Consider the following 20,076-nt stretch of genomic DNA (forward strand, 5'->3'; position numbering starts at 1 on the left):
ATTTCAATTTAAAACGACCAAGTGGATTGAAATTATGTTTGCGCGAACCTCGCGGAAAACACCAAGTACAAGCCAGAACAGTGATACTGATTGGTTCATACATATGATATCATTCCAATCCGTTTGCATCTATAAATGGAAAATTGCATATTTTAAGTATTATGTTTATTTATTTGAAACTGAACAATTCACAAATAATACAATATGTCTGGACGTGGAAAGGGAGGCAAAGCCAAATCTAAGGCCAAGAGCAGGTCGTCCCGTGCTGGACTTCAGTTCCCTGTCGGTCGTATCCACAGACTATTGAGGAAAGGCAACTATGGAGAGAGGGTAGGCGCTGGAGCCCCTGTTTATCTCGCCGCTGTTATGGAATATTTGGCCGCTGAAGTTTTGGAATTGGCAGGTAATGCTGCCCGTGACAACAAGAAGAGCAGAATCATCCCCCGTCACCTCCAGCTGGCCATCAGAAACGACGAGGAACTGAACAAACTGCTCTCCGGTGTCACCATTGCCCAGGGTGGCGTACTGCCAAACATCCAGGCTGTTCTATTGCCCAAGAAGACTCAAAAGGCTGCAAAATAAATAATTTAGTTCTTTGAACTATCGGATATAACGGCCCTTTTCAGGGCCACCAACACTTTTCAAAAAGATTCTTAAATTGATGTGTGTACTTGCACTATAAAACAACTAAAACTGAGTTTATAACCACCCCCCCCCCACTCCCTCAGCTTCCCTATATGCCTTTTTTTTCGGCCGGACATAAATACGTGTATTACTATACACAATAACTATGCAATTCAAGAATTAATATGCATTTCACAAAAACAAAAACAAAAAATATAAAAAAAAAAAAATAAAAAAAAAATAAACAACGTTAAAAAACGCAGCCACGCGAGGGCATCGTAGAGTTTCAGTTATCTGTTGTGTGTGTAGAATTCTGGCCCTCTACTAAATGTGCATATACTTATCCGTGCATTTTCCTGTGGGTTGTATGTTTACTAACGCGAGTCCATATAACTCATTTTAAGTATGTGTTTTATGCAGGCTAGTTCTCGATGAAAAGTAGAATGGAGTACTAATTCAAAGAGAATCAATTTCCCATTTACCACGTACTATAACTATTGCACACAAGATAAATAGATTCTTAAAAAAATAATTTGTATTTTTTAAAATTAGTTTGTTACTAAAATATTTTTTGTAAAAACCATGATAAATGCTTGTAGTAATAGTATGTACTAATTGCTACAGAAATGTGACTAATTGTGAGTGACATCAGATGTAAGTTGGTGAATCTAATTAACTATTAATGTAATTGTTTTTGATAATCTTGATAACATGTCATCAAAGCTCAAACATGAATAGAATGGTGGATTGAAAGTTTTCCCAATTCCTCCAATGAAATTACCTGAATGATAACCAATCACAGTGAGTTTTATTGCTTCGACCGACCAATAATGAACTTGCTTGTCAAATTTATACGACGACAAAAGCCGACCCTCAAGGCTACAGTATTATCACCGTTCGGTTATTGAAATCATACATCGTTCGTAATGGCTCGTACAAAGCAAACCGCTCGTAAGTCCACCGGAGGAAAGGCTCCAAGGAAACAACTGGCAACTAAGGCTGCTCGTAAGAGCGCACCCGCTACTGGAGGAGTCAAGAAACCACACAGATACAGACCTGGAACTGTCGCATTGAGAGAAATCAGAAGATATCAAAAGAGCACCGAGCTTCTCATCAGAAAACTCCCATTCCAGAGATTAGTCAGAGAAATCGCTCAGGACTTCAAAACTGATCTCAGATTCCAGAGCTCCGCCGTCATGGCACTCCAGGAAGCTAGTGAAGCTTACTTGGTCGGTCTTTTTGAAGACACCAACTTGTGCGCCATCCACGCCAAGAGAGTCACAATCATGCCCAAGGACATTCAGCTTGCACGCAGAATTCGCGGAGAACGTGCTTAATGTGTGACTTTTCACATTATGAAAACGGCCCTTTTAAGGGCCACACAAATCTTCAAAAAAAGATTTTTAAGTTGATATGTAATCCAGTCTAATAATACACGAATAAAAAATGTAACACACCCTTTTTTTACACCTGTCTGTACCTAGAAAACACCAAGTAATTGCGCCTAATAAATAAAGGCATACCGTTCAACAACCATCTTTCCCTTTCCGAAAAAGTTTTTATCTCACATATTTTGTATAAGTTTATACGTGTACAAATATTCTCTATCTATTTTTCATAAAATGTGATTTCAATAGACCAAATTGCTTTCTCGTCATAGCGTTGACGGATTTACAATACACATGAACTCATTCCATTTATACATTTGGAATAAAAATGTAATCGTTGTGTGCAACTTTCATGCATTTCGTGGTAATTTTTTTTTAATAAATATGTGTTCATATATGAATGTAAGTGTATCTCTGTCCATGGAAACACCTTCCCTTTATGTTTAAAAATTCTATTATTACATCTATATTAACTTTTTCCTTTTCTTCATATAAAATTATCAAAGACTAATGTCATTTTTTTTTCTGATACTTTTTATTCGTTATTTTTTTTTTTATCATAATATTTTTTTTTTCTTTTTAAGGGTCAATTCGCGTTTACTTTCTGAACAATACACATCTTAACACATTATACATTGGCCGTATAAGTGAATACGTAAAGCCGGTTACTAAGAGTTAGCACTACTCACACCTTTCAGCAATTCTCTATAATACCTTAGTATTTTAATTATCACCTCATAAAATTCCTTAAGCCCTGTCGTCTGAACCGGAGAATTTCGCTCAGCCATAAACACAATATATTTTTTATTATCATTATCACTTTTTTGTTATATATAAATTTTTTTTTTTTGCTTTATTTTTGCATTCTGTGCACTCACCGGATACACAATCCAGACATTCGCTCGCATTTAAGTGGACCTTTTTCATAATTGAAAAGTCCGACACCGATCTTCACTGCAATGAAATAAAAAGAAAAAAGAAAATAAATAGGATAAATTCCCCCGTATAAAGGACCGTCAATAGTCTGACTTCCAACACAGTAGTATATTGAAAAACTTTCTCTGTTATTTTAAAATAATCGAAACAGAAAGAAATACAGAAATTTGGCATTATTCTGCGACCTGGTGCGTTTTACAGCGGCTACATGCACACACACACACACACACACACACACACATATATATATATATATGCGAATTTATGTCAATGCATTGAGTTATAAGGCGATGTGCCTTATAAGTTATCTGCACATATGTGCAAATAACTATGTTGTTTTATAAATCATGTTTAAACATGCGTTGTCTGTGTGTACGATTTGTGAAACGTCTATTATTTGCCGTGAATTATTTCCTATATTTGAAAAATTGAGCCCCCTTTTTTTCTTTCTTACAAAACATTCCATTCCTCGTCACACACAAACTGTCCAATGAAAAGTTACTTAACAAATACTTGATTGGCTTTCTATCACGGTCGCGCTAGTTATATATATTATTTTTGTCCTGCCGGCATCAATCATGTACCGATATAGTTTTATTACATAATTACCATGTCGGGTCGCGGTAAAGGAGGTAAAGGACTAGGAAAAGGAGGCGCCAAACGACACAGGAAAGTTTTGCGTGATAACATCCAAGGTATCACCAAACCAGCTATCCGTCGTCTTGCACGAAGAGGTGGTGTCAAACGTATCTCTGGGCTTATCTATGAAGAGACTCGTGGTGTGTTGAAAGTTTTCTTGGAAAATGTAATTCGTGATGCAGTCACCTACACCGAGCATGCCAAGAGAAAAACTGTCACAGCTATGGATGTCGTCTATGCCCTGAAGAGACAAGGACGCACTCTATACGGCTTCGGAGGTTGAGCAGCTTCCATTAGAAATAACAACAACGGCCCTTTTCAGGGCCACCAAAATATTTCAAAAAGATTCTGATATTGATGTTATATGCAGCAAATAACTTCTCTAATTAAAACACCCATGGCATACAACAATAACATTTTGAGAATAATGTTTATCATTTTATTGTTATAAATCACTGCACAGTAGACACCCAAGAAAAAACATATCTATGTACAACAACATTCACTATTAAAACTGCTCAAAAAAACAACTATTGACTAAGACTGTGTATTGCACATGCCGATTAGTGAGTAGTGTTCAGTGTCGATTTCACACATTTCGTTGTAGTAAGGTGAACGCTAATGTACTTTTACCGCCGATTTTATTATTTTCAATTAAAAAATTCAAACATCTGTACATGTATCGTAACTATCTACACTTTTTGAAAGAAATCATATTTATTTTATTGAGCCTGACTTGTAATCAACTTATTAGATGCGTGGCTTTCATATGTAAAGGAGTTGATTCTACGGCGAAGAAATCTTTTCAGTCTTATTTTTCTGATTATACGATTTCTGTGTGCATTTGTTCTTATTCAAGTTCAGAGTATAAACAGTTTTGCAACGTATCAACATAAGAATCTTTTTGAAAGATTTTGGTGGCCCTGAAAAGGGCCGTTAAGTATGAAGACCGTCACTGCAAGTTTATTTGCTGCTGGTGTACTTTGTGACGGCTTTGGTCCCTTCGCTAACAGCGTGTTTGGCTAATTCTCCCGGCAACAGAAGACGTACAGCAGTCTGAATCTCCCGAGATGTAATAGTTGATCTTTTATTGTAGTGAGCCAGACGCGAAGCCTCGGCGGCGATTCTCTCAAAGATATCATTGACAAAACTGTTCATGATTGACATTGCCTTTGAAGAGACACCAGTGTCCGGATGGACTTGTCGGAGAACTTTGTAGATGTAGATTCCATAAGACTCCCTTCTCCTTCTCTTCCTTTTCTTGTCACCTCCGGCACGTGCAGCTTTCGTCTTGGTCACGGCCTTCTTTGCTCCTTTTGATCCAGTTGCTTTAGGCGGCATATTTAATCTCTGATAATAACACAGTGAATAATACCCACTAGTTCGGTCTAATTTCAATTTAAAACGACCAAGTGGATTGAAATTATGTTTGCGCGAACCTCGCGGAAAACACCAAGTACAAGCCAGAACAGTGATACTGATTGGTTCATACATATGATATCATTCCAATCCGTTTGCATCTATAAATGGAAAATTGCATATTTTAAGTATTATGTTTATTTATTTGAAACTGAACAATTCACAAATAATACAATATGTCTGGACGTGGAAAGGGAGGCAAAGCCAAATCTAAGGCCAAGAGCAGGTCGTCCCGTGCTGGACTTCAGTTCCCTGTCGGTCGTATCCACAGACTATTGAGGAAAGGCAACTATGGAGAGAGGGTAGGCGCTGGAGCCCCTGTTTATCTCGCCGCTGTTATGGAATATTTGGCCGCTGAAGTTTTGGAATTGGCAGGTAATGCTGCCCGTGACAACAAGAAGAGCAGAATCATCCCCCGTCACCTCCAGCTGGCCATCAGAAACGACGAGGAACTGAACAAACTGCTCTCCGGTGTCACCATTGCCCAGGGTGGCGTACTGCCAAACATCCAGGCTGTTCTATTGCCCAAGAAGACTCAAAAGGCTGCAAAATAAATAATTTAGTTCTTTGAACTATCGGATATAACGGCCCTTTTCAGGGCCACCAACACTTTTCAAAAAGATTCTTAAATTGATGTGTGTACTTGCACTATAAAACAACTAAAACTGAGTTTATAACCACCCCCCCCCCACTCCCTCAGCTTCCCTATATGCCTTTTTTTTCGGCCGGACATAAATACGTGTATTACTATACACAATAACTATGCAATTCAAGAATTAATATGCATTTCACAAAAACAAAAACAAAAAATATAAAAAAAAAAAAATAAAAAAAAAATAAACAACGTTAAAAAACGCAGCCACGCGAGGGCATCGTAGAGTTTCAGTTATCTGTTGTGTGTGTAGAATTCTGGCCCTCTACTAAATGTGCATATACTTATCCGTGCATTTTCCTGTGGGTTGTATGTTTACTAACGCGAGTCCATATAACTCATTTTAAGTATGTGTTTTATGCAGGCTAGTTCTCGATGAAAAGTAGAATGGAGTACTAATTCAAAGAGAATCAATTTCCCATTTACCACGTACTATAACTATTGCACACAAGATAAATAGATTCTTAAAAAAATAATTTGTATTTTTTAAAATTAGTTTGTTACTAAAATATTTTTTGTAAAAACCATGATAAATGCTTGTAGTAATAGTATGTACTAATTGCTACAGAAATGTGACTAATTGTGAGTGACATCAGATGTAAGTTGGTGAATCTAATTAACTATTAATGTAATTGTTTTTGATAATCTTGATAACATGTCATCAAAGCTCAAACATGAATAGAATGGTGGATTGAAAGTTTTCCCAATTCCTCCAATGAAATTACCTGAATGATAACCAATCACAGTGAGTTTTATTGCTTCGACCGACCAATAATGAACTTGCTTGTCAAATTTATACGACGACAAAAGCCGACCCTCAAGGCTACAGTATTATCACCGTTCGGTTATTGAAATCATACATCGTTCGTAATGGCTCGTACAAAGCAAACCGCTCGTAAGTCCACCGGAGGAAAGGCTCCAAGGAAACAACTGGCAACTAAGGCTGCTCGTAAGAGCGCACCCGCTACTGGAGGAGTCAAGAAACCACACAGATACAGACCTGGAACTGTCGCATTGAGAGAAATCAGAAGATATCAAAAGAGCACCGAGCTTCTCATCAGAAAACTCCCATTCCAGAGATTAGTCAGAGAAATCGCTCAGGACTTCAAAACTGATCTCAGATTCCAGAGCTCCGCCGTCATGGCACTCCAGGAAGCTAGTGAAGCTTACTTGGTCGGTCTTTTTGAAGACACCAACTTGTGCGCCATCCACGCCAAGAGAGTCACAATCATGCCCAAGGACATTCAGCTTGCACGCAGAATTCGCGGAGAACGTGCTTAATGTGTGACTTTTCACATTATGAAAACGGCCCTTTTAAGGGCCACACAAATCTTCAAAAAAAGATTTTTAAGTTGATATGTAATCCAGTCTAATAATACACGAATAAAAAATGTAACACACCCTTTTTTTACACCTGTCTGTACCTAGAAAACACCAAGTAATTGCGCCTAATAAATAAAGGCATACCGTTCAACAACCATCTTTCCCTTTCCGAAAAAGTTTTTATCTCACATATTTTGTATAAGTTTATACGTGTACAAATATTCTCTATCTATTTTTCATAAAATGTGATTTCAATAGACCAAATTGCTTTCTCGTCATAGCGTTGACGGATTTACAATACACATGAACTCATTCCATTTATACATTTGGAATAAAAATGTAATCGTTGTGTGCAACTTTCATGCATTTCGTGGTAATTTTTTTTTAATAAATATGTGTTCATATATGAATGTAAGTGTATCTCTGTCCATGGAAACACCTTCCCTTTATGTTTAAAAATTCTATTATTACATCTATATTAACTTTTTCCTTTTCTTCATATAAAATTATCAAAGACTAATGTCATTTTTTTTTCTGATACTTTTTATTCGTTATTTTTTTTTTTATCATAATATTTTTTTTTTCTTTTTAAGGGTCAATTCGCGTTTACTTTCTGAACAATACACATCTTAACACATTATACATTGGCCGTATAAGTGAATACGTAAAGCCGGTTACTAAGAGTTAGCACTACTCACACCTTTCAGCAATTCTCTATAATACCTTAGTATTTTAATTATCACCTCATAAAATTCCTTAAGCCCTGTCGTCTGAACCGGAGAATTTCGCTCAGCCATAAACACAATATATTTTTTATTATCATTATCACTTTTTTGTTATATATAAATTTTTTTTTTTTGCTTTATTTTTGCATTCTGTGCACTCACCGGATACACAATCCAGACATTCGCTCGCATTTAAGTGGACCTTTTTCATAATTGAAAAGTCCGACACCGATCTTCACTGCAATGAAATAAAAAGAAAAAAGAAAATAAATAGGATAAATTCCCCCGTATAAAGGACCGTCAATAGTCTGACTTCCAACACAGTAGTATATTGAAAAACTTTCTCTGTTATTTTAAAATAATCGAAACAGAAAGAAATACAGAAATTTGGCATTATTCTGCGACCTGGTGCGTTTTACAGCGGCTACATGCACACACACACACACACACACACACACACACACATATATATATATATATGCGAATTTATGTCAATGCATTGAGTTATAAGGCGATGTGCCTTATAAGTTATCTGCACATATGTGCAAATAACTATGTTGTTTTATAAATCATGTTTAAACATGCGTTGTCTGTGTGTACGATTTGTGAAACGTCTATTATTTGCCGTGAATTATTTCCTATATTTGAAAAATTGAGCCCCCTTTTTTTCTTTCTTACAAAACATTCCATTCCTCGTCACACACAAACTGTCCAATGAAAAGTTACTTAACAAATACTTGATTGGCTTTCTATCACGGTCGCGCTAGTTATATATATTATTTTTGTCCTGCCGGCATCAATCATGTACCGATATAGTTTTATTACATAATTACCATGTCGGGTCGCGGTAAAGGAGGTAAAGGACTAGGAAAAGGAGGCGCCAAACGACACAGGAAAGTTTTGCGTGATAACATCCAAGGTATCACCAAACCAGCTATCCGTCGTCTTGCACGAAGAGGTGGTGTCAAACGTATCTCTGGGCTTATCTATGAAGAGACTCGTGGTGTGTTGAAAGTTTTCTTGGAAAATGTAATTCGTGATGCAGTCACCTACACCGAGCATGCCAAGAGAAAAACTGTCACAGCTATGGATGTCGTCTATGCCCTGAAGAGACAAGGACGCACTCTATACGGCTTCGGAGGTTGAGCAGCTTCCATTAGAAATAACAACAACGGCCCTTTTCAGGGCCACCAAAATATTTCAAAAAGATTCTGATATTGATGTTATATGCAGCAAATAACTTCTCTAATTAAAACACCCATGGCATACAACAATAACATTTTGAGAATAATGTTTATCATTTTATTGTTATAAATCACTGCACAGTAGACACCCAAGAAAAAACATATCTATGTACAACAACATTCACTATTAAAACTGCTCAAAAAAACAACTATTGACTAAGACTGTGTATTGCACATGCCGATTAGTGAGTAGTGTTCAGTGTCGATTTCACACATTTCGTTGTAGTAAGGTGAACGCTAATGTACTTTTACCGCCGATTTTATTATTTTCAATTAAAAAATTCAAACATCTGTACATGTATCGTAACTATCTACACTTTTTGAAAGAAATCATATTTATTTTATTGAGCCTGACTTGTAATCAACTTATTAGATGCGTGGCTTTCATATGTAAAGGAGTTGATTCTACGGCGAAGAAATCTTTTCAGTCTTATTTTTCTGATTATACGATTTCTGTGTGCATTTGTTCTTATTCAAGTTCAGAGTATAAACAGTTTTGCAACGTATCAACATAAGAATCTTTTTGAAAGATTTTGGTGGCCCTGAAAAGGGCCGTTAAGTATGAAGACCGTCACTGCAAGTTTATTTGCTGCTGGTGTACTTTGTGACGGCTTTGGTCCCTTCGCTAACAGCGTGTTTGGCTAATTCTCCCGGCAACAGAAGACGTACAGCAGTCTGAATCTCCCGAGATGTAATAGTTGATCTTTTATTGTAGTGAGCCAGACGCGAAGCCTCGGCGGCGATTCTCTCAAAGATATCATTGACAAAACTGTTCATGATTGACATTGCCTTTGAAGAGACACCAGTGTCCGGATGGACTTGTCGGAGAACTTTGTAGATGTAGATTCCATAAGACTCCCTTCTCCTTCTCTTCCTTTTCTTGTCACCTCCGGCACGTGCAGCTTTCGTCTTGGTCACGGCCTTCTTTGCTCCTTTTGATCCAGTTGCTTTAGGCGGCATATTTAATCTCTGATAATAACACAGTGAATAATACCCACTAGTTCGGTCTAATTTCAATTTAAAACGACCAAGTGGATTGAAATTATGTTTGCGCGAACCTCGCGGAAAACACCAAGTACAAGCCAGAACAGTGATACTGATTGGTTCATACATATGATATCATTCCAATCCGTTTGCATCTATAAATGGAAAATTGCATATTTTAAGTATTATGTTTATTTATTTGAAACTGAACAATTCACAAATAATACAATATGTCTGGACGTGGAAAGGGAGGCAAAGCCAAATCTAAGGCCAAGAGCAGGTCGTCCCGTGCTGGACTTCAGTTCCCTGTCGGTCGTATCCACAGACTATTGAGGAAAGGCAACTATGGAGAGAGGGTAGGCGCTGGAGCCCCTGTTTATCTCGCCGCTGTTATGGAATATTTGGCCGCTGAAGTTTTGGAATTGGCAGGTAATGCTGCCCGTGACAACAAGAAGAGCAGAATCATCCCCCGTCACCTCCAGCTGGCCATCAGAAACGACGAGGAACTGAACAAACTGCTCTCCGGTGTCACCATTGCCCAGGGTGGCGTACTGCCAAACATCCAGGCTGTTCTATTGCCCAAGAAGACTCAAAAGGCTGCAAAATAAATAATTTAGTTCTTTGAACTATCGGATATAACGGCCCTTTTCAGGGCCACCAACACTTTTCAAAAAGATTCTTAAATTGATGTGTGTACTTGCACTATAAAACAACTAAAACTGAGTTTATAACCACCCCCCCCCCACTCCCTCAGCTTCCCTATATGCCTTTTTTTTCGGCCGGACATAAATACGTGTATTACTATACACAATAACTATGCAATTCAAGAATTAATATGCATTTCACAAAAACAAAAACAAAAAATATAAAAAAAAAAAAATAAAAAAAAAATAAACAACGTTAAAAAACGCAGCCACGCGAGGGCATCGTAGAGTTTCAGTTATCTGTTGTGTGTGTAGAATTCTGGCCCTCTACTAAATGTGCATATACTTATCCGTGCATTTTCCTGTGGGTTGTATGTTTACTAACGCGAGTCCATATAACTCATTTTAAGTATGTGTTTTATGCAGGCTAGTTCTCGATGAAAAGTAGAATGGAGTACTAATTCAAAGAGAATCAATTTCCCATTTACCACGTACTATAACTATTGCACACAAGATAAATAGATTCTTAAAAAAATAATTTGTATTTTTTAAAATTAGTTTGTTACTAAAATATTTTTTGTAAAAACCATGATAAATGCTTGTAGTAATAGTATGTACTAATTGCTACAGAAATGTGACTAATTGTGAGTGACATCAGATGTAAGTTGGTGAATCTAATTAACTATTAATGTAATTGTTTTTGATAATCTTGATAACATGTCATCAAAGCTCAAACATGAATAGAATGGTGGATTGAAAGTTTTCCCAATTCCTCCAATGAAATTACCTGAATGATAACCAATCACAGTGAGTTTTATTGCTTCGACCGACCAATAATGAACTTGCTTGTCAAATTTATACGACGACAAAAGCCGACCCTCAAGGCTACAGTATTATCACCGTTCGGTTATTGAAATCATACATCGTTCGTAATGGCTCGTACAAAGCAAACCGCTCGTAAGTCCACCGGAGGAAAGGCTCCAAGGAAACAACTGGCAACTAAGGCTGCTCGTAAGAGCGCACCCGCTACTGGAGGAGTCAAGAAACCACACAGATACAGACCTGGAACTGTCGCATTGAGAGAAATCAGAAGATATCAAAAGAGCACCGAGCTTCTCATCAGAAAACTCCCATTCCAGAGATTAGTCAGAGAAATCGCTCAGGACTTCAAAACTGATCTCAGATTCCAGAGCTCCGCCGTCATGGCACTCCAGGAAGCTAGTGAAGCTTACTTGGTCGGTCTTTTTGAAGACACCAACTTGTGCGCCATCCACGCCAAGAGAGTCACAATCATGCCCAAGGACATTCAGCTTGCACGCAGAATTCGCGGAGAACGTGCTTAATGTGTGACTTTTCACATTATGAAAACGGCCCTTTTAAGGGCCACACAAATCTTCAAAAAAAGATTTTTAAGTTGATATGTAATCCAGTCTAATAATACACGAATAAAAAATGTAACACACCCTTTTTTTACACCTGTCTGTACCTAGAAAACACCAAGTAATTGCGCCTAATAAATAAAGGCATACCGTTCAACAACCATCTTTCCCTTTCCGAAAAAGTTTTTATCTCACATATTTTGTATAAGTTTATACGTGTACAAATATTCTCTATCTATTTTTCATAAAATGTGATTTCAATAGACCAAATTGCTTTCTCGTCATAGCGTTGACGGATTTACAATACACATGAACTCATTCCATTTATACATTTGGAATAAAAATGTAATCGTTGTGTGCAACTTTCATGCATTTCGTGGTAATTTTTTTTTAATAAATATGTGTTCATATATGAATGTAAGTGTATCTCTGTCCATGGAAACACCTTCCCTTTATGTTTAAAAATTCTATTATTACATCTATATTAACTTTTTCCTTTTCTTCATATAAAATTATCAAAGACTAATGTCATTTTTTTTTCTGATACTTTTTATTCGTTATTTTTTTTTTTATCATAATATTTTTTTTTTCTTTTTAAGGGTCAATTCGCGTTTACTTTCTGAACAATACACATCTTAACACATTATACATTGGCCGTATAAGTGAATACGTAAAGCCGGTTACTAAGAGTTAGCACTACTCACACCTTTCAGCAATTCTCTATAATACCTTAGTATTTTAATTATCACCTCATAAAATTCCTTAAGCCCTGTCGTCTGAACCGGAGAATTTCGCTCAGCCATAAACACAATATATTTTTTATTATCATTATCACTTTTTTGTTATATATAAATTTTTTTTTTTTGCTTTATTTTTGCATTCTGTGCACTCACCGGATACACAATCCAGACATTCGCTCGCATTTAAGTGGACCTTTTTCATAATTGAAAAGTCCGACACCGATCTTCACTGCAATGAAATAAAAAGAAAAAAGAAAATAAATAGGATAAATTCCCCCGTATAAAGGACCGTCAATAGTCTGACTTCCAACACAGTAGTATATTGAAAAACTTTCTCTGTTATTTTAAAATAATCGAAACAGAAAGAAATACAGAAATTTGGCATTATTCTGCGACCTGGTGCGTTTTACAGCGGCTACATGCACACACACACACACACACACACACACACACATATATATATATATATATGCGAATTTATGTCAATGCATTGAGTTATAAGGCGATGTGCCTTATAAGTTATCTGCACATATGTGCAAATAACTATGTTGTTTTATAAATCATGTTTAAACATGCGTTGTCTGTGTGTACGATTTGTGAAACGTCTATTATTTGCCGTGAATTATTTCCTATATTTGAAAAATTGAGCCCCCTTTTTTTCTTTCTTACAAAACATTCCATTCCTCGTCACACACAAACTGTCCAATGAAAAGTTACTTAACAAATACTTGATTGGCTTTCTATCACGGTCGCGCTAGTTATATATATTATTTTTGTCCTGCCGGCATCAATCATGTACCGATATAGTTTTATTACATAATTACCATGTCGGGTCGCGGTAAAGGAGGTAAAGGACTAGGAAAAGGAGGCGCCAAACGACACAGGAAAGTTTTGCGTGATAACATCCAAGGTATCACCAAACCAGCTATCCGTCGTCTTGCACGAAGAGGTGGTGTCAAACGTATCTCTGGGCTTATCTATGAAGAGACTCGTGGTGTGTTGAAAGTTTTCTTGGAAAATGTAATTCGTGATGCAGTCACCTACACCGAGCATGCCAAGAGAAAAACTGTCACAGCTATGGATGTCGTCTATGCCCTGAAGAGACAAGGACGCACTCTATACGGCTTCGGAGGTTGAGCAGCTTCCATTAGAAATAACAACAACGGCCCTTTTCAGGGCCACCAAAATATTTCAAAAAGATTCTGATATTGATGTTATATGCAGCAAATAACTTCTCTAATTAAAACACCCATGGCATACAACAATAACATTTTGAGAATAATGTTTATCATTTTATTGTTATAAATCACTGCACAGTAGACACCCAAGAAAAAACATATCTATGTACAACAACATTCACTATTAAAACTGCTCAAAAAAACAACTATTGACTAAGACTGTGTATTGCACATGCCGATTAGTGAGTAGTGTTCAGTGTCGATTTCACACATTTCGTTGTAGTAAGGTGAACGCTAATGTACTTTTACCGCCGATTTTATTATTTTCAATTAAAAAATTCAAACATCTGTACATGTATCGTAACTATCTACACTTTTTGAAAGAAATCATATTTATTTTATTGAGCCTGACTTGTAATCAACTTATTAGATGCGTGGCTTTCATATGTAAAGGAGTTGATTCTACGGCGAAGAAATCTTTTCAGTCTTATTTTTCTGATTATACGATTTCTGTGTGCATTTGTTCTTATTCAAGTTCAGAGTATAAACAGTTTTGCAACGTATCAACATAAGAATCTTTTTGAAAGATTTTGGTGGCCCTGAAAAGGGCCGTTAAGTATGAAGACCGTCACTGCAAGTTTATTTGCTGCTGGTGTACTTTGTGACGGCTTTGGTCCCTTCGCTAACAGCGTGTTTGGCTAATTCTCCCGGCAACAGAAGACGTACAGCAGTCTGAATCTCCCGAGATGTAATAGTTGATCTTTTATTGTAGTGAGCCAGACGCGAAGCCTCGGCGGCGATTCTCTCAAAGATATCATTGACAAAACTGTTCATGATTGACATTGCCTTTGAAGAGACACCAGTGTCCGGATGGACTTGTCGGAGAACTTTGTAGATGTAGATTCCATAAGACTCCCTTCTCCTTCTCTTCCTTTTCTTGTCACCTCCGGCACGTGCAGCTTTCGTCTTGGTCACGGCCTTCTTTGCTCCTTTTGATCCAGTTGCTTTAGGCGGCATATTTAATCTCTGATAATAACACAGTGAATAATACCCACTAGTTCGGTCTAATTTCAATTTAAAACGACCAAGTGGATTGAAATTATGTTTGCGCGAACCTCGCGGAAAACACCAAGTACAAGCCAGAACAGTGATACTGATTGGTTCATACATATGATATCATTCCAATCCGTTTGCATCTATAAATGGAAAATTGCATATTTTAAGTATTATGTTTATTTATTTGAAACTGAACAATTCACAAATAATACAATATGTCTGGACGTGGAAAGGGAGGCAAAGCCAAATCTAAGGCCAAGAGCAGGTCGTCCCGTGCTGGACTTCAGTTCCCTGTCGGTCGTATCCACAGACTATTGAGGAAAGGCAACTATGGAGAGAGGGTAGGCGCTGGAGCCCCTGTTTATCTCGCCGCTGTTATGGAATATTTGGCCGCTGAAGTTTTGGAATTGGCAGGTAATGCTGCCCGTGACAACAAGAAGAGCAGAATCATCCCCCGTCACCTCCAGCTGGCCATCAGAAACGACGAGGAACTGAACAAACTGCTCTCCGGTGTCACCATTGCCCAGGGTGGCGTACTGCCAAACATCCAGGCTGTTCTATTGCCCAAGAAGACTCAAAAGGCTGCAAAATAAATAATTTAGTTCTTTGAACTATCGGATATAACGGCCCTTTTCAGGGCCACCAACACTTTTCAAAAAGATTCTTAAATTGATGTGTGTACTTGCACTATAAAACAACTAAAACTGAGTTTATAACCACCCCCCCCCCACTCCCTCAGCTTCCCTATATGCCTTTTTTTTCGGCCGGACATAAATACGTGTATTACTATACACAATAACTATGCAATTCAAGAATTAATATGCATTTCACAAAAACAAAAACAAAAAATATAAAAAAAAAAAAATAAAAAAAAAATAAACAACGTTAAAAAACGCAGCCACGCGAGGGCATCGTAGAGTTTCAGTTATCTGTTGTGTGTGTAGAATTCTGGCCCTCTACTAAATGTGCATATACTTATCCGTGCATTTTCCTGTGGGTTGTATGTTTACTAACGCGAGTCCATATAACTCATTTTAAGTATGTGTTTTATGCAGGCTAGTTCTCGATGAAAAGTAGAATGGAGTACTAATTCAAAGAGAATCAATTTCCCATTTACCACGTACTATAACTATTGCACACAAGATAAATAGATTCTTAAAAAAATAATTTGTATTTTTTAAAATTAGTTTGTTACTAAAATATTTTTTGTAAAAACCATGATAAATGCTTGTAGTAATAGTATGTACTAATTGCTACAGAAATGTGACTAATTGTGAGTGACATCAGATGTAAGTTGGTGAATCTAATTAACTATTAATGTAATTGTTTTTGATAATCTTGATAACATGTCATCAAAGCTCAAACATGAATAGAATGGTGGATTGAAAGTTTTCCCAATTCCTCCAATGAAATTACCTGAATGATAACCAATCACAGTGAGTTTTATTGCTTCGACCGACCAATAATGAACTTGCTTGTCAAATTTATACGACGACAAAAGCCGACCCTCAAGGCTACAGTATTATCACCGTTCGGTTATTGAAATCATACATCGTTCGTAATGGCTCGTACAAAGCAAACCGCTCGTAAGTCCACCGGAGGAAAGGCTCCAAGGAAACAACTGGCAACTAAGGCTGCTCGTAAGAGCGCACCCGCTACTGGAGGAGTCAAGAAACCACACAGATACAGACCTGGAACTGTCGCATTGAGAGAAATCAGAAGATATCAAAAGAGCACCGAGCTTCTCATCAGAAAACTCCCATTCCAGAGATTAGTCAGAGAAATCGCTCAGGACTTCAAAACTGATCTCAGATTCCAGAGCTCCGCCGTCATGGCACTCCAGGAAGCTAGTGAAGCTTACTTGGTCGGTCTTTTTGAAGACACCAACTTGTGCGCCATCCACGCCAAGAGAGTCACAATCATGCCCAAGGACATTCAGCTTGCACGCAGAATTCGCGGAGAACGTGCTTAATGTGTGACTTTTCACATTATGAAAACGGCCCTTTTAAGGGCCACACAAATCTTCAAAAAAAGATTTTTAAGTTGATATGTAATCCAGTCTAATAATACACGAATAAAAAATGTAACACACCCTTTTTTTACACCTGTCTGTACCTAGAAAACACCAAGTAATTGCGCCTAATAAATAAAGGCATACCGTTCAACAACCATCTTTCCCTTTCCGAAAAAGTTTTTATCTCACATATTTTGTATAAGTTTATACGTGTACAAATATTCTCTATCTATTTTTCATAAAATGTGATTTCAATAGACCAAATTGCTTTCTCGTCATAGCGTTGACGGATTTACAATACACATGAACTCATTCCATTTATACATTTGGAATAAAAATGTAATCGTTGTGTGCAACTTTCATGCATTTCGTGGTAATTTTTTTTTAATAAATATGTGTTCATATATGAATGTAAGTGTATCTCTGTCCATGGAAACACCTTCCCTTTATGTTTAAAAATTCTATTATTACATCTATATTAACTTTTTCCTTTTCTTCATATAAAATTATCAAAGACTAATGTCATTTTTTTTTCTGATACTTTTTATTCGTTATTTTTTTTTTTATCATAATATTTTTTTTTTCTTTTTAAGGGTCAATTCGCGTTTACTTTCTGAACAATACACATCTTAACACATTATACATTGGCCGTATAAGTGAATACGTAAAGCCGGTTACTAAGAGTTAGCACTACTCACACCTTTCAGCAATTCTCTATAATACCTTAGTATTTTAATTATCACCTCATAAAATTCCTTAAGCCCTGTCGTCTGAACCGGAGAATTTCGCTCAGCCATAAACACAATATATTTTTTATTATCATTATCACTTTTTTGTTATATATAAATTTTTTTTTTTTGCTTTATTTTTGCATTCTGTGCACTCACCGGATACACAATCCAGACATTCGCTCGCATTTAAGTGGACCTTTTTCATAATTGAAAAGTCCGACACCGATCTTCACTGCAATGAAATAAAAAGAAAAAAGAAAATAAATAGGATAAATTCCCCCGTATAAAGGACCGTCAATAGTCTGACTTCCAACACAGTAGTATATTGAAAAACTTTCTCTGTTATTTTAAAATAATCGAAACAGAAAGAAATACAGAAATTTGGCATTATTCTGCGACCTGGTGCGTTTTACAGCGGCTACATGCACACACACACACACACACACACACACACATATATATATATATATGCGAATTTATGTCAATGCATTGAGTTATAAGGCGATGTGCCTTATAAGTTATCTGCACATATGTGCAAATAACTATGTTGTTTTATAAATCATGTTTAAACATGCGTTGTCTGTGTGTACGATTTGTGAAACGTCTATTATTTGCCGTGAATTATTTCCTATATTTGAAAAATTGAGCCCCCTTTTTTTCTTTCTTACAAAACATTCCATTCCTCGTCACACACAAACTGTCCAATGAAAAGTTACTTAACAAATACTTGATTGGCTTTCTATCACGGTCGCGCTAGTTATATATATTATTTTTGTCCTGCCGGCATCAATCATGTACCGATATAGTTTTATTACATAATTACCATGTCGGGTCGCGGTAAAGGAGGTAAAGGACTAGGAAAAGGAGGCGCCAAACGACACAGGAAAGTTTTGCGTGATAACATCCAAGGTATCACCAAACCAGCTATCCGTCGTCTTGCACGAAGAGGTGGTGTCAAACGTATCTCTGGGCTTATCTATGAAGAGACTCGTGGTGTGTTGAAAGTTTTCTTGGAAAATGTAATTCGTGATGCAGTCACCTACACCGAGCATGCCAAGAGAAAAACTGTCACAGCTATGGATGTCGTCTATGCCCTGAAGAGACAAGGACGCACTCTATACGGCTTCGGAGGTTGAGCAGCTTCCATTAGAAATAACAACAACGGCCCTTTTCAGGGCCACCAAAATATTTCAAAAAGATTCTGATATTGATGTTATATGCAGCAAATAACTTCTCTAATTAAAACACCCATGGCATACAACAATAACATTTTGAGAATAATGTTTATCATTTTATTGTTATAAATCACTGCACAGTAGACACCCAAGAAAAAACATATCTATGTACAACAACATTCACTATTAAAACTGCTCAAAAAAACAACTATTGACTAAGACTGTGTATTGCACATGCCGATTAGTGAGTAGTGTTCAGTGTCGATTTCACACATTTCGTTGTAGTAAGGTGAACGCTAATGTACTTTTACCGCCGATTTTATTATTTTCAATTAAAAAATTCAAACATCTGTACATGTATCGTAACTATCTACACTTTTTGAAAGAAATCATATTTATTTTATTGAGCCTGACTTGTAATCAACTTATTAGATGCGTGGCTTTCATATGTAAAGGAGTTGATTCTACGGCGAAGAAATCTTTTCAGTCTTATTTTTCTGATTATACGATTTCTGTGTGCATTTGTTCTTATTCAAGTTCAGAGTATAAACAGTTTTGCAACGTATCAACATAAGAATCTTTTTGAAAGATTTTGGTGGCCCTGAAAAGGGCCGTTAAGTATGAAGACCGTCACTGCAAGTTTATTTGCTGCTGGTGTACTTTGTGACGGCTTTGGTCCCTTCGCTAACAGCGTGTTTGGCTAATTCTCCCGGCAACAGAAGACGTACAGCAGTCTGAATCTCCCGAGATGTAATAGTTGATCTTTTATTGTAGTGAGCCAGACGCGAAGCCTCGGCGGCGATTCTCTCAAAGATATCATTGACAAAACTGTTCATGATTGACATTGCCTTTGAAGAGACACCAGTGTCCGGATGGACTTGTCGGAGAACTTTGTAGATGTAGATTCCATAAGACTCCCTTCTCCTTCTCTTCCTTTTCTTGTCACCTCCGGCACGTGCAGCTTTCGTCTTGGTCACGGCCTTCTTTGCTCCTTTTGATCCAGTTGCTTTAGGCGGCATATTTAATCTCTGATAATAACACAGTGAATAATACCCACTAGTTCGGTCTAATTTCAATTTAAAACGACCAAGTGGATTGAAATTATGTTTGCGCGAACCTCGCGGAAAACACCAAGTACAAGCCAGAACAGTGATACTGATTGGTTCATACATATGATATCATTCCAATCCGTTTGCATCTATAAATGGAAAATTGCATATTTTAA

General features: G+C 37.1%; 8 protein-coding genes and 4 pseudogenes across 8 annotated transcripts; 8 read left to right on the forward strand and 4 right to left on the reverse strand.

Moving 5' to 3' along the window:
- Positions 1-204: 204 nt before the first annotated feature.
- On the forward strand, positions 205-582 carry LOC148600465 (histone H2A-like). The gene has a single exon (XM_088557879.1). It carries the CDS (start codon positions 205-207, stop codon positions 580-582), a length of 378 nt encoding a protein of 125 aa, XP_088414005.1.
- Positions 583-3,558: 2,976 nt separating this feature from the next.
- On the forward strand, positions 3,559-3,870 carry LOC148600466 (histone H4). Its single transcript, XM_088558170.1, has one exon. It carries the CDS (start codon positions 3,559-3,561, stop codon positions 3,868-3,870), a length of 312 nt encoding a protein of 103 aa, XP_088414296.1.
- A 680-nt stretch (positions 3,871-4,550) lies between these two features.
- LOC148600467 (histone H2B pseudogene) lies at positions 4,551-4,928 on the reverse strand (annotated as a pseudogene).
- Positions 4,929-5,182: 254 nt separating this feature from the next.
- LOC148600468 (histone H2A-like) lies at positions 5,183-5,560 on the forward strand. Its single transcript, XM_088557876.1, has one exon. The coding sequence runs from the start codon at positions 5,183-5,185 to the stop codon at positions 5,558-5,560; it is 378 nt and encodes a 125-aa protein (XP_088414002.1).
- A 2,980-nt stretch (positions 5,561-8,540) lies between these two features.
- Positions 8,541-8,852, forward strand: LOC148600469 (histone H4). Its single transcript, XM_088558172.1, has one exon. It carries the CDS (start codon positions 8,541-8,543, stop codon positions 8,850-8,852), a length of 312 nt encoding a protein of 103 aa, XP_088414298.1.
- Positions 8,853-9,532: 680 nt separating this feature from the next.
- LOC148600470 (histone H2B pseudogene) lies at positions 9,533-9,910 on the reverse strand (annotated as a pseudogene).
- Positions 9,911-10,164: 254 nt separating this feature from the next.
- LOC148600471 (histone H2A-like) lies at positions 10,165-10,542 on the forward strand. The gene has a single exon (XM_088557875.1). It carries the CDS (start codon positions 10,165-10,167, stop codon positions 10,540-10,542), a length of 378 nt encoding a protein of 125 aa, XP_088414001.1.
- A 2,980-nt stretch (positions 10,543-13,522) lies between these two features.
- Positions 13,523-13,834, forward strand: LOC148600472 (histone H4). The gene has a single exon (XM_088558173.1). It carries the CDS (start codon positions 13,523-13,525, stop codon positions 13,832-13,834), a length of 312 nt encoding a protein of 103 aa, XP_088414299.1.
- A 680-nt stretch (positions 13,835-14,514) lies between these two features.
- On the reverse strand, positions 14,515-14,892 carry LOC148600473 (histone H2B pseudogene; annotated as a pseudogene).
- A 254-nt stretch (positions 14,893-15,146) lies between these two features.
- On the forward strand, positions 15,147-15,524 carry LOC148600474 (histone H2A-like). The gene has a single exon (XM_088557950.1). It carries the CDS (start codon positions 15,147-15,149, stop codon positions 15,522-15,524), a length of 378 nt encoding a protein of 125 aa, XP_088414076.1.
- Positions 15,525-18,500: 2,976 nt separating this feature from the next.
- LOC148600475 (histone H4) lies at positions 18,501-18,812 on the forward strand. Its single transcript, XM_088558174.1, has one exon. It carries the CDS (start codon positions 18,501-18,503, stop codon positions 18,810-18,812), a length of 312 nt encoding a protein of 103 aa, XP_088414300.1.
- A 680-nt stretch (positions 18,813-19,492) lies between these two features.
- LOC148600476 (histone H2B pseudogene) lies at positions 19,493-19,870 on the reverse strand (annotated as a pseudogene).
- Between the last annotated feature and the right edge of the window lie 206 nt (positions 19,871-20,076).

Source organism: Perna viridis, chromosome 13 (assembly GCF_037379345.1).
Source record: "Perna viridis isolate PV_CMFRI_1.1 ecotype Kerala chromosome 13, ASM3737934v1, whole genome shotgun sequence".
Classification (NCBI taxonomy): domain Eukaryota; kingdom Metazoa; phylum Mollusca; class Bivalvia; order Mytilida; family Mytilidae; genus Perna; species Perna viridis.